Raw genomic sequence first — 13,105 nt, forward strand, 5'->3', positions numbered from 1 at the left:
ATAGCTTTATTATTTGTTATCGGAATTAAACTTTTCATAGTTTTGTTTGAGAAATTATTCTGATTATTTAGATATGAATATTTTCAGTCCGGAATATCCCTGCCCTCTAAACTGGTTTCCATTGTGGCATTTTGAATGGCGCAAATTTGAACTTTTTCTTACAGCGCTTATTGTTTTACACTAATTTAGCTCTAACTAAACCCTGACCGTTTAGTATACACTACAGTTAAAAATAGGTCCAGGAGTTGATCTACATTGTAAATGGAAGAGATTTTTTTACTCGATTGCTAAGAATGCATGTAAGCAAGTAACCAAGTGACCGACGGTGGAAGGTCCTTTCTGAGGGACCTGGCAATAAGGATAAGTGCCTAACCAGAGCGCACCAAGGGCATGGAATCGAACCCGGGTCAACAGATTCCGAAACCCTGCTCTCCTTTTGTGAATTCGGTCTCAATTGCACTTTATCTACTTGGAGTTTTACATCATTAGCTACTTGTCTCTTGAACCAGAGTCATCGAAGAGGTGCTTAAACTTTGTTTCTCTCAATTATCATTCATGGTTATCAATCATTCTTTGATTAACCTGTGACGTTGGTTAGCTGTAATGAAGCAACGCCCATTAACGATTCATCCTACACAATATCAAATATATCGTTTAAACCTGGTTGCCTGTACGATTTAAACGAATCAGTGATTTTTCTACACATGATCTACGGGGCAAGGGACTACGTTATAGGAAGCCACTTTTGGTGGGGAGGGGGGCATTTTATTTATTTATTTGTATATTTATTTATTTACTTATTTATCTATTTATGTATCTATTTATTCATTCATTTATTAATTTATTCATCTATTATTCATTATGAAGGAGAATGAAGAGGGAGGCCGCATATTTTCAAGATACAAGTAATCATGCAAATTTAAAGGAATTAATGCGAAATATCTGATCATTGACATGAACATGGACCTCAATTTCTACATTATCCTGCTTCGACACCCCCCCCCCCCATACGGAGAAAAGGAGTATGCGGTGGAAAGCTGTTCTGACGAGTTCATCAGAAACAGAGCATTTTTTCCCCTATAGCCGCACATATTCCAAGAAAATACAACCATGCGATATATCATCATTCAGTTGCATACAAGGGGGGGGGGGGGGCTTGGGGCACTGCCCCTCCCCCAAAAAAAGTCACGGCCAAGAAAAACATGAAAAAAGTGGAAAGAAAGTGAACGAGAGAAGGTTGAAATATTATATTATTTTCTAAAAATTTGATATTTGTAATAAAAATTAAATTTAAAAAAATCATTTTTTTGAATTTTTCTTTCCTAATACGACTTATCTTGCACCTTGAAAATCTTTGGCCCAGTACGCCACTGTGATCATTGACATAGAAATGGACATTATTACCCTCTGTTCTCTGGTTCTAACATCTCAATTTGAGACTGTTCGTTGCCCAGGTATATAATCATGGTATAATAGTGAAAATGAAGCAATTGTGTATTTGTTCAAATTTCTGATATAAAATTTATTTTATATAAAAACTTTACCTACTATATAAAACCTACAAAGTTAATACCAATGAGATAAAATGGAGTAATATGTGAATTTCCCTAAAGTAAAAGTGAAATACGTGAAGCCTGCATCAATTAAAAAAAGGTTCCTTCATAGATTTTTCTTGTATGGGTTTCATATTTGGATTTTTCTTAAAAACGCAAAAAATCGGTTACCTATTCAAATTCAGTTTTAACACTATACATTAAGTGTATTTATTTGACATGATATACTGTGTGCAATTGCATTTAACATGTTTATATTCAAATAATTCTAAATTGTTTCAATTTCGTAAATTTAACCCTTATTAGAATTTAAGTATTCTAAATTATGTTGAATGCGACGATTTTCAATAAATTACATAAAACGGTTCCATGACATTTGCTCCGCTCTAAATTCTTCACACTAATGGAATGGCCAACTTCAAACTGAGTTAAACCATGTACCTACTACCCTGACTTGGTTTAACACTACATGTACTTAACCCCAAACTTAACATCAAACCCTATTGCAACCCTAATATACATCTTAGTTGAAATTTCACCGAGAGCAATTGTCGCAGGAGCAAATGTCGTGTCACCCATAAAACATTAATAGGACCAAGCAAAATTTGAAGAACAAAATTGATCGGTCATTGAATAAAAAATTATATTTGAAAACGAAAATGATGTTTTAGCTAATATTTCACAAGAAGTAATCATATCAAGTATCTTTTCAAGTAGAAATCAGTGACATAGTGTAGTCTATTTAGTTTGGGAATATAAACATGATAAATAGAAGGTTATAAAAAAACACGAGATCGTACACCAAAAAAATTACATAATTATTTTGTAAATTCTTACAACAGGAATTTTGCTGCCATTTTACAGAACAGGTTTTTTAAAGAAAATAGGGGGGAAAGTGTTGTTACTGAAATTGTAAGGTTTCTTATTCCATAATTTACCACATATTTCAGATATTCGGCGACACTCTGCTGCAGAAACATTTCTATGTTTTTAAGGAGAAATTTTCTGAAGGTTTATAGGTTGACATTATGCCAGCCTAATACGGACGAGCAGTGGAGTTGCTTAAAGGGGTATATATTCTAGGCTGAAATGGGATCGGAGGGGGAGGGGCCGGGGCGGGGCTCCGACCCCCTGGTTCCACCATCGGAGAAAACGAGTAAAAAAAACACACGCTATCCTATCACCCTATAAGGCTATACATAAAATGCAGTAAACTAACAGTGGAAAACACAACACAATTTACAACAGCTGAAGTTCATTGACCAATATTCTAAGCAGAAAAACAATGTGAACGTGGTTACTTTTCATGGCATATTTGGAAGATGATGATGATAGGAACTTAGGAAGTGAATTCGGGACCGATTTAAATGGAAGTCGGGAAACCAAAATTCACTTTTACAAGGATAGTAAATACGGAAGTCCAACGTACATGATGTCGCATATCATTTAGCAGAAAATGCCTGTTTTGCAACCCTCGATCCATGCAGGGGCATCGGTAAATGCCCTTCTTTGGAAATAAACTTTATAGAAAATCACACATGGGGAATCATGGAAAGGAGGTGGAGAAAATTATAAGGGATTCACAATCAGGGGCACTGATATGAATAGAATGCTTTGATTTAGAAAAAAAATAAATGGAAATGAAACAGACAAAATAAGATTGATGAGAAAAGAATGTTAATAGATAAATTTCATCGAGCCAGTTAGGGGTGTGATTATATACATTAAAAAACGGAATAAAAACAATAAACTAAAAGTAAAGTTTTCGAAATGTTTGTGAGACTTTTTGCATGAGAGGTGTAATGGTATAAAATAGCACGAGAAAGAAATATGACGCTGTGGCTATACGGTTTATTTGAATTAATTAATTAATCAATCTGCATTTTCGTTAACTAAAACCATCGATAAGTGATATTTCATATTGAAATAATGGAATAGCATGTGCCTCTAATAGACTAATTACATGGGACAAACATAATTTTGGCCTGTCCTCGATGTCGCAGTTATAATGGTTATTCTTTGCGAGTACATGAAAAATTCCTTATCTTGAAAATTAAAGGGGGTTATTTAATTAGATTAATAGAGGAATATGCCTTTGGTTTCTAGGTTAATCATGAAAATATGCATGGAAACACCCATGGATCCTTACATGGTAGCAACTGGTGCATGTGCGGGGGGCATGGCCAACCGGAACCGCTATTACCGAGGTAAGATAGTCTACCTAGATCAACAGGAAATAGGTCTTATCACCCTGGAAATACAGGAGCGTTGTAATACGACGAATAGATTATCCACAGGAATGTACTTTACACAGTGACTCAGGTAAAGAGTCATGAATATTCATAAGTTTACTTTACCGTGCACTTTTATACACACATTACCTTATTAGTGTAATGCAACCACGTTGTTTGTGTGTAAGTACCTCGATGCAGTGAAGGCCCGCCTTTGTCACATGACTTAAAGCAAACAAACGCGATTTGGATTTCGAAAATGACCATAAAAGGGAAAAAGAATGTAAGAGATCTATCAACAGACGAGCATAAATATCGATAATTTCAGCTTGATCTACATCAGTCTCACTATCTATCGGTTGAGGAGTGATTCAATCGAACCTTCGGATTACTAAAAGCCTTTGGTTTCCTTACTTCTTTCAAGGTAAGTCATATACTTTCTGGACTACTTCAAATTACAGGATCGAATTGTAGAGCCTTGTGGACTTGTATGCAACAGGCTAGAATTTAAATACCCGTTTTTAAAATGCCATTTTAGATTCATGTTGAGTTTTCATAGAAAATAATGCACGATCTGGAACAAGCGTTTCTGAGGTTTCATTGTCCGAAAAATGTATAACTTTGTTCGCGATGATTTGGGAAAAGGATCCCTGATCACCACCATTCGAGAGTTAAAGAGTTGTATGATCTGTTAAAATTGTCATGGTAATAATTCGATTTGCACGAACAAATTCAGGTACGATTCGGTGTATGTTTTGTTCTAAATCCCTTTAAAAACATTTTCTCCTGTGCTCTCATTTTTTAAAATGATGTATTTAGCATTGCAGTTATCTGTGATGCCCAAAATATTGGAGAATACGTTAGCGTAATCAGTAAAATTTGTGAATTACAAATTGATACTTAATGAGAAGTCCTGTATTAATTAATGATTAAAAAACCTTATTTTAATCCATAGGTCGAACTTGATTCTATACAAAATAAATCAACATGTGTGACGACGATATTGCCGCTCTTGTCATCGACAACGGATCCGGTATGGTGAAGGCCGGATTCGCCGGAGACGATGCCCCAAGGGCTGTCTTCCCATCCATCGTTGGAAGGCCCCGTCACCAGGGTGTCATGGTCGGTATGGGACAGAAGGACAGCTACGTCGGAGACGAGGCCCAGAGCAAGAGAGGTATCCTCACCCTGAAGTACCCCATCGAGCACGGTATCGTCACCAACTGGGACGATATGGAGAAGATCTGGCATCATACCTTCTACAATGAACTCCGTGTTGCCCCAGAGGAGCATCCCGTCCTCCTTACCGAGGCTCCCCTCAACCCCAAGGCCAACAGGGAAAAGATGACACAGGTAAGAATAAGATAATCTTAATCTCAAAGACTTGACTTTTAAAAAAACATTTAAAACCAAACAGAAGATTTAATCAGAACAAAACAAATGATGAAGGTAAAAGATAACTCTTATAACAGTTGATAACTATGATAAAAACTATAATGAAAACATCATGAAAACATAATGAAAACAAACGCATCTATTTAATGGGACCACCGATTATTTTCTTTTGCAGATCATGTTTGAGACCTTCAACTCACCCGCCATGTACGTCGCCATCCAGGCCGTACTTTCACTCTACGCCTCTGGTCGTACCACTGGTATCGTTTTCGACTCTGGTGATGGTGTTTCTCACACCGTGCCCATCTACGAGGGTTACGCCCTTCCCCACGCCATCCTCCGTCTGGACTTGGCTGGACGTGATCTCACCGACTACCTGATGAAGATCCTCACCGAGCGTGGCTACACATTCACCACCACTGGTAAGATAAAAGTTATCCAATTTGGTTTTACTTGTGTTGGTCGTTTGAAATGCAATATTTATGTACGATAAATCATGCTGCTGTTTTTTTTTAGGGAATTAAATGTGGCTAATAACTTCGCACACACTTCACATTGACGGCGACTTTCGTTAATTGTTGGTTGTTTTCTTTGTATACTTTTCATACATTTTCAAGTTAAGTTTGAAAATCAAGCTATTATTATTGAGGAATTGTCACACCGAATACAATCCGGGAGACGTGTCCAAATTCGTACCTACCATCAAGTAAATGTCATTACGAATACCATTGCGTAATAACTGTTTTACTAATAATATTGCTTACCATGCATATTATGTTTGGCATATTTGGTACAAACACCCCCTTTTGAATAGTGCATTATCCATTTTCACGTTTGTAAACGTTTTACTCGACCAGGGTCTGTCCTAGACTCGGTGTTCAAGAGCCTTTAGTGAAATTTATGTCATCAACATGATGATGAAATAATATCATCATCGTAATTGAAAACCTTAGTGGTGACTTAAGCATTTTTATGTAATCACGTCGTGAAATCTTGAAATTAAGATAAATTTTATGTAAAAAACTTATTCAATTCATACTCAATTAAATTTTATTTTACAGCTGAGCGTGAAATCGTTCGTGACATCAAGGAGAAGCTCTGCTACGTCGCCCTTGACTTCGAGCAGGAGATGCAGACTGCTGCCTCATCCTCCTCCCTCGAGAAGAGCTACGAGCTTCCCGACGGACAGGTCATCACCATCGGCAACGAGCGATTCCGTTGCCCAGAGGCCCTCTTCCAGCCATCCTTCCTTGGAATGGAATCTGCTGGCATCCACGAGACCTGTTACAACAGCATCATGAAGTGCGATGTTGACATCCGTAAGGATCTGTACGCCAACACTGTTCTTTCTGGAGGCTCCACCATGTTCCCAGGAATCGCCGACAGGATGCAGAAGGAGATCACCGCCCTTGCTCCACCAACCATGAAGATCAAGATCATCGCTCCTCCCGAGAGGAAATACTCTGTATGGATCGGAGGCTCCATCCTTGCCTCTCTCTCAACCTTCCAACAGATGTGGATCAGCAAGCAGGAATACGATGAGTCTGGCCCATCCATCGTCCACAGGAAATGCTTCTAAACTTTGAAAAAACTCTCCTATAAAAACTGTGCAATGCGATGTTTTTTATTTTCTCCTCACCAGACATAAGTCGTAGCAAAAATAAAATCATACCCTGAATAAGTGTTAGATCACTTCCTAACTCTGCTTCTCCTAAAATTGGTGGAAATGACTGTTATAACCGTTAAATCAGATATATTTATCATAACAATATAATAGTACTATTATATAATACTTGACTGATTACTGGGGATTGTGTTATAGATTGTTCATCACTAACTTATAAAAAAAAATGCTTTCTTGATAGAAAATTTTATTTTACTGGCGTTACAATATTGCCATAAATTATTCAACTGTTATGACTGATTGTCATGAAATAAGTGTTCCATTGTTACCATGGTTATCATCATGATAATTTTTATCATCATGACCATTTCAATGATGACAAGTCGTAATATCTTTCATCCTTAAAGTTCTATAAGTTTCGGAACATGCAGAAGGTATTGTATATATTATTTCATATGCAAAAAGTACGAGTTCGGACTAATATATTGTAAATAAATTTATACAAAATCAAATATCAATCTGTTAGAGTACTTTGTATATATTATGTAAGAATAATTTGACCAATAGTATGGTATAGAATGTTGATTCTCAGGGTTGAGAGGATTCGAATGAGTTTGAATTTTTACTTCCCGAAGTGAGGGTTGCTATGGGGACTATTCAGCTGTACATACGTGCGACCATAAGTTTTCAAAAAAGAGGTTCATAAAACATGTATTTTGTTTCCTTTGGGAAAGAATACTCTATTTGATAAAACCACCATCTGTGTACATTTCACCCTCCAATTTTTATAAACCCAATAAAACCTTATTTTCCACTATCAATAAACTTGGAATATTTCGAAAATCAAGACCAACAAAGTTAAAGGCTATACAACTAACGAAAGTGAATCGACTAGGCAACAAATATATCCCGCCCCTAGTCTTTTGCCCTTTTTTATGCCCTAATAATCAGAAAAAGCTACCCTTTACGCGAGAGTTTATGTCTTCTCTAACAATGCTTAGCCCGAATTAGGAGGTGTAAGTGGACAAACATTTACATCATTATTGGAAACAGTTTATGAATTTATACGAGGAAGCGGAGATGAGTGGAAGAGTGGAACATTTCGAAAAATATGTTAACATGGACCCTAAGTGGGGTCCATATAGTGCTAGAGAGAGACTGATGGTGACAGTTTGAGATGAAGAACGAGCAATCAGAGTGACTGGTATCATGGCTATAGAACTGAGATTTTGTGAACTAAACTCCTCAAAAAAGTTGTGAAATCTGACTTTGATCGATAATCCCTCCTCAGTTTTAGTAAATATCAATGTGTAATTAATATCAATGAATAGATTATTTAATTCTTTTTAAAATGATACCCTACATGATATGATTATGGTTCACATGGAGGTGCAGTGCCTTGAAATGTGGGGCAAGGTCAAAATTAAAAAAGTTGCAAAATGACACAATATTGAAAGTCACTCAGTGAGTTTCTTAGCGGTTTCTTTTGTTTTCATGCATTAATATGGAATCAAACACATCTCTCCACAAGCAAACACACAACAAACAAACAAACATGCATGGGTATTTCAAACCACGACTCAAACCATGTTATCTCACAGAACCATCACAACGTAAACCACAACAAAACATAAAAAATGAAGAAGCAGGGGCTTGATTTGAATGGATTTTTATCTCTATTGACACAGACAAAAGAATCATGTTCTGTATTGACCCTTCATCACTATTTCTGCTTGTTTTGCAGCTTTTCAATTCAGACCTCACCCAACACTTTTGAATCCAGCTCTTTTCGTGATGGTATGATCATAACAAGCATGGTATCATTTTCAAGAACATTAAATGACCTTTTGAATGATATTAAATATGCATTGTGTAAAATTAGGAGTTGGGAGAAATTAATGGCCAAACACAGATTTCCAAACTTTTTTGAGGGGTTTTATAAAGAAGTGGGTATGATTACAACGCGGGTATGTGCGGGTGTGAGGCTTGTGGGTCACAGGGCACTGCCCCCCCCCCAAAAAAAAAAAAAATCCCGTTAACGAAAGACAAGAAAAAAAGAATGAGAAAAGATAAAGAAATGAAAAGGAAAGGGAATTAAATATAATATAATTTGTTGGCATATTATTATGTCAAAACTGGGCGTTGTGGCGTGCGCCTGTAATCCAAGCTGTGGGGAAGTTACAAATTGATGAAGAGGTTCGAGCCCTGGTCACGTCTTTCGGATGGTGACGTTAAAGGTCGGTCCCAGACGTAAATAATCATATATGATTGATACACGTCTGACAAAACTCAAATACACACATACACACAAAGTCAAAAGTCAACATTTTTTTTTCTCGCTCTCGAATTTTCTTATTAGATGTTTTGACCCACTTGCAATGTTGTACCTCCTCAATACTTGGTGGTCCTGAGGGAAAGGGGGTAGGGGTAGAGTTGATTTTATTTATCTATATATTCATACTTGCCAGTAGATCTGTACACTTTAGTTTGAAATTGTGAAAAAAAAATCAAATCAGATTTGTTAACTTGATATTAGTATAATCACGATAAAAGATAAAATATAGCAATGATGGATTAATAAAGAATAAAAACTATGCTTGATATATGGATTATAAAGAGAGAGGAAGAGGTAGATAATAGACAGAAAGAGAGATAGATAGAAAGAAAGATGGAGAGATGGATATGTAGATAGATAGATAGATAGATATGTAGATATAGATAGATAGATATGTAGATAGATAGATAGATAGATATGTAGATAGATAGATAGATATGTAGATAGATAGATAGATAGATAGAAAGATGGAGAGATAGATATGTAGATAGATAACAGAGAGAGAGAGAGAGAGATGGGGGGGGGGGAGAGGGGGTGGGGTGGAGGGGAGTGGTTGAAATTATTATTTACAAACTAGGATTGTTAGATTGGGATAGCAAGATATAATTTCAGATAACAATTTTGCATTCTGCCGGTGCTCACTGAAGCTTGACATAAAATACGTCCGTAACAATCACCAAGAAGGTAGCTTATAAAATTACCTACACGCTCATGTAAAAATATATTAAAAACTCCCAGTGGTTCGGAAAATATGGATGTTTGATTAAGGGGGACTTACTTTTTTTGTTGTGTATATAAGGATGACGTACCAATTAAGAAGGGGTGAGCAAAAGCATAAAATTTGAGAACTTGGATGCTCATAGGGGTAAGAAAGAAGAAGATATGGGGGTTGTGAGCGCAAAGTACCTTGCTCCAAGGGGCGGATATCACATTCCCCTCCCAAGCGAAGCAAAAACTGATATATGAACCATCTTTCTGTATATTATATTTTTGTGTTTTGCTATACATTGTAACTTTTGTTAAATTTTGGAATGAAAAAGAATAAATGCAATCAATCAATCAATCAATCAATCTTTTATATACGGACAAACCAACCATACATTATGACTCTCAAGAAAAACTTAAACGATCTAAATTGTCACTGGCGCTTGCGATATCCATGAACATGTATTTACCAAACAATTTTGTTTCTAGACGTATAATAAATACTGGCGAACACAGCGAGTGAGGAAAAAATAACCACATTAAAATAGGAATAGTTTAACTTCGTAAGCAAATGGGAACATTTTTGTTGTTTTTCAATCAGTCTAGTCACTTTCAAATATTTGATTTTTTTAAATATAAGTTTTTATCAAACATTGTAATTTGTTTTTTATTCTGTAATAAACAAATTAATAAAAAACCCGGGCAATTAAATAATTCCCTTTGCTTCCCGGAATTTCCCCTCTTTTACTAAGTTGTCCTCACTAACTCTTGTCCTCAACAATTGAAAAAAATATCACTCTTGAGTTTCTGTTCTGATATAAGGACAATTTCATGATGAAAATAAACAATGGTTTTATTAATTTTCACATATTTTCGTACCTCTCTTATGCCACAATGAATCCGAGAGAGCGCAGGGAGCGAAAAAAAATAGTCACCTTCGGTGAAAACATTGATGATCTCGCCCCACCAAAGAGTTGTTTTGAATAAAAATAGAAAAATCCAATAAGCATAACACTGAAAGTTTCATCGAAACCGGAAGTCCACCCCAACAAAGAGTTGATTTGAATAAAAGTAGAAAAATCCAATAAGCATAACAATAAAAATTTCATCAAAACCGGATGTTAATGAAATGACATTCTAAAGTTTTGCTAAATTTCACAAACTAGTTATAATTATGTGCACATTCTGGTCGGTATGCAAATGAGGAGACTGTTGACATCATCCCCTTACTATTTCTTTTGTATTTTATTACATGAAATATGAAATGTTCTCATTGTCAAGTGAAACAACGATTAATTTCTCCCTTAACATGTGGAATAAGCATTGTTTAAAGGACAAGTCTACCCCAACAAAAAGTTGATTTGAATAAAAAAGAAAAATCCAAAAAGTATAACACTGAAAATTTCATAAAAATCGGATGTAAAATAAGAAATTTATGACATCTTAAAGTTTCGCTTAATTAAAAAAAAACAGTTATATGTACATCCTAGTCAGTATGCAAATGAGTAGACTGATGACATCATCACCTCACTATTTCTTTTGTATTTTATTGTATGAAATATTAGAATTTTCTCCTCAAGTGAAACAACAATTAATTCCTCACTGGAATTGGCATTGTTTAATACTGGTTCAGTCAGGTTGGTCCTTAATTGTCAAATCTGTAAAAAAAGAAAAAAAAAAATATTGTGTAATTCGAACAATAGTAAAAAAAATAGTGAGGGACATCATCGTCTGTCTCATTTGCATGATTTGCATGTCACCATGGTCACTGAGTTGTGCATATAACCGTTTTGTTAAAAATAATCGAAACTTTGAAATGTCATAACTTTCTTATTTTACATCCGTTTCTGATGAAATTTTCAGTGCAATGCTTGTTTGATTTTCCTCTATTCATTCAAATCAACATTTTTCTGAGGTGGACTTTACCTTTAAAGAGCGAAACGAGGGAGTAAAATATGCAAATGTAAATTCATTTCTTATCTTCTTCTTCTTTGTTGTTCTTCCCCCGGTATTCGAGGATCAGCGGCTATCCGCAGGTTGGTTGTTGTGTTGAAGTAATTTCTCTAAGCGAATATGATGAATTTTAAGAATGTATCTGAGGCAGTGGGTCATGACATTGGCAGCAAGAGTGACAGATAGATGCGAGGAGGGTAATAAGATATTAGTGGCAAGGATGAGAGGATGAACAGAGGTGAAGGCTTGGCTAACTAAAGCAGGGAGGCTTAGAGATAGGACATGTTGAATGAGAACAGACCGTTGGGGTTTGAGGGTTGGGCAGGAAGCAAGGAAGTGGGTGGAGCTTTCTTCTTCCGTTGAGCAAAGTCTACATGTGGCGATGGGAGACTTGCCTATGGTCTTCAGTCTTTGTTGTGTTAGGTAGGTGCCTGTCAGAAGTTGGGAGCGAAGTCTTGCAGCAATACGGAGGTGTGAAGGTAGTGCAGGGGGGAATAGCTGCTAGGGCTTGGAAACGTTGAACATTGCTTCCAGAAGGCAAGAGTGTGCTTCTCCTGAGTGGCATCAACTAGGCCAGCATTGTGCTTCTTGAAGATGGCCTGGCGGCACAGTCTTTTCCAGGTGAGGTAGTCGAAGCTCAGGGAGCCAGACAGGATGGCAGGCAAGCTGTATTTGGCGATTAGCTGCTTCCAGTAGGAGATGAAAGGTACATCGGCAGCGAGAGCATTTAGAAGTATTCTGTGCTCAAACCTATCGCTTGGTAAAGTAAACAGTTGCCCGAGAGTCATCAAGTTGTTCAGGTCGATCTGCATAGAGAGAGGGATAATTCCGGTAAGGAGAAAGACTGCCTCGTTTGCTGTGCTTCTGGGGAGCCCTAGGAACTTTTTGAAGAGAAGGGCCTGCGCTGAGTCTAGCTTATCCCTGGACCTCTTGGTAACTCTAATGGCAGCAATGCCATATAGCATCATAGGAATGCAGTAGGTGGTCCACAACTTGGCAATAGTTGGAGGCCAGAAGTTGTTTTTTGAAGCCGAACCACCTAGTAGAGCGAATATGGAGTTATATCCCTTGGCAATGATGTTTGGCGCAGGATCTTGAGAAGTTGAAGACTTGGTGACACCAAGATGGGGATGCTGACTGACTTCTTGAACTTCCTCTTCATTCAGGTACCAAGTGTGCTTGAGGTGGTCTTGCCCCTTAAAGACGAGGATTGCACTTTTTGATGGGTTGATCTTGTACTTCCATGTGGTTGCATAGGTATGGATGAGATTCAGCATGCATTGAAGTTCTTTGGCTGAGGAAGCTATGA

General features: G+C 36.9%; 1 protein-coding gene across 1 annotated transcript; it reads left to right on the forward strand.

Moving 5' to 3' along the window:
• Positions 1-3,844: 3,844 nt before the first annotated feature.
• Positions 3,845-7,315, forward strand: LOC129277896 (actin, cytoskeletal 1A). The gene is made up of 4 exons (XM_054914077.2): positions 3,845-4,208; positions 4,740-5,137; positions 5,355-5,601; positions 6,241-7,315. The coding sequence occupies exons 2-4, from the start codon at positions 4,772-4,774 to the stop codon at positions 6,756-6,758; spliced, it is 1,131 nt and encodes a 376-aa protein (XP_054770052.1). The 5' UTR covers positions 3,845-4,208; positions 4,740-4,771; the 3' UTR covers positions 6,759-7,315.
• The last annotated feature ends 5,790 nt before the right edge of the window (positions 7,316-13,105 follow it).

Source organism: Lytechinus pictus, chromosome 15 (genome assembly GCF_037042905.1).
Source record: "Lytechinus pictus isolate F3 Inbred chromosome 15, Lp3.0, whole genome shotgun sequence".
Classification (NCBI taxonomy): Eukaryota; Metazoa; Echinodermata; class Echinoidea; order Temnopleuroida; family Toxopneustidae; genus Lytechinus; species Lytechinus pictus.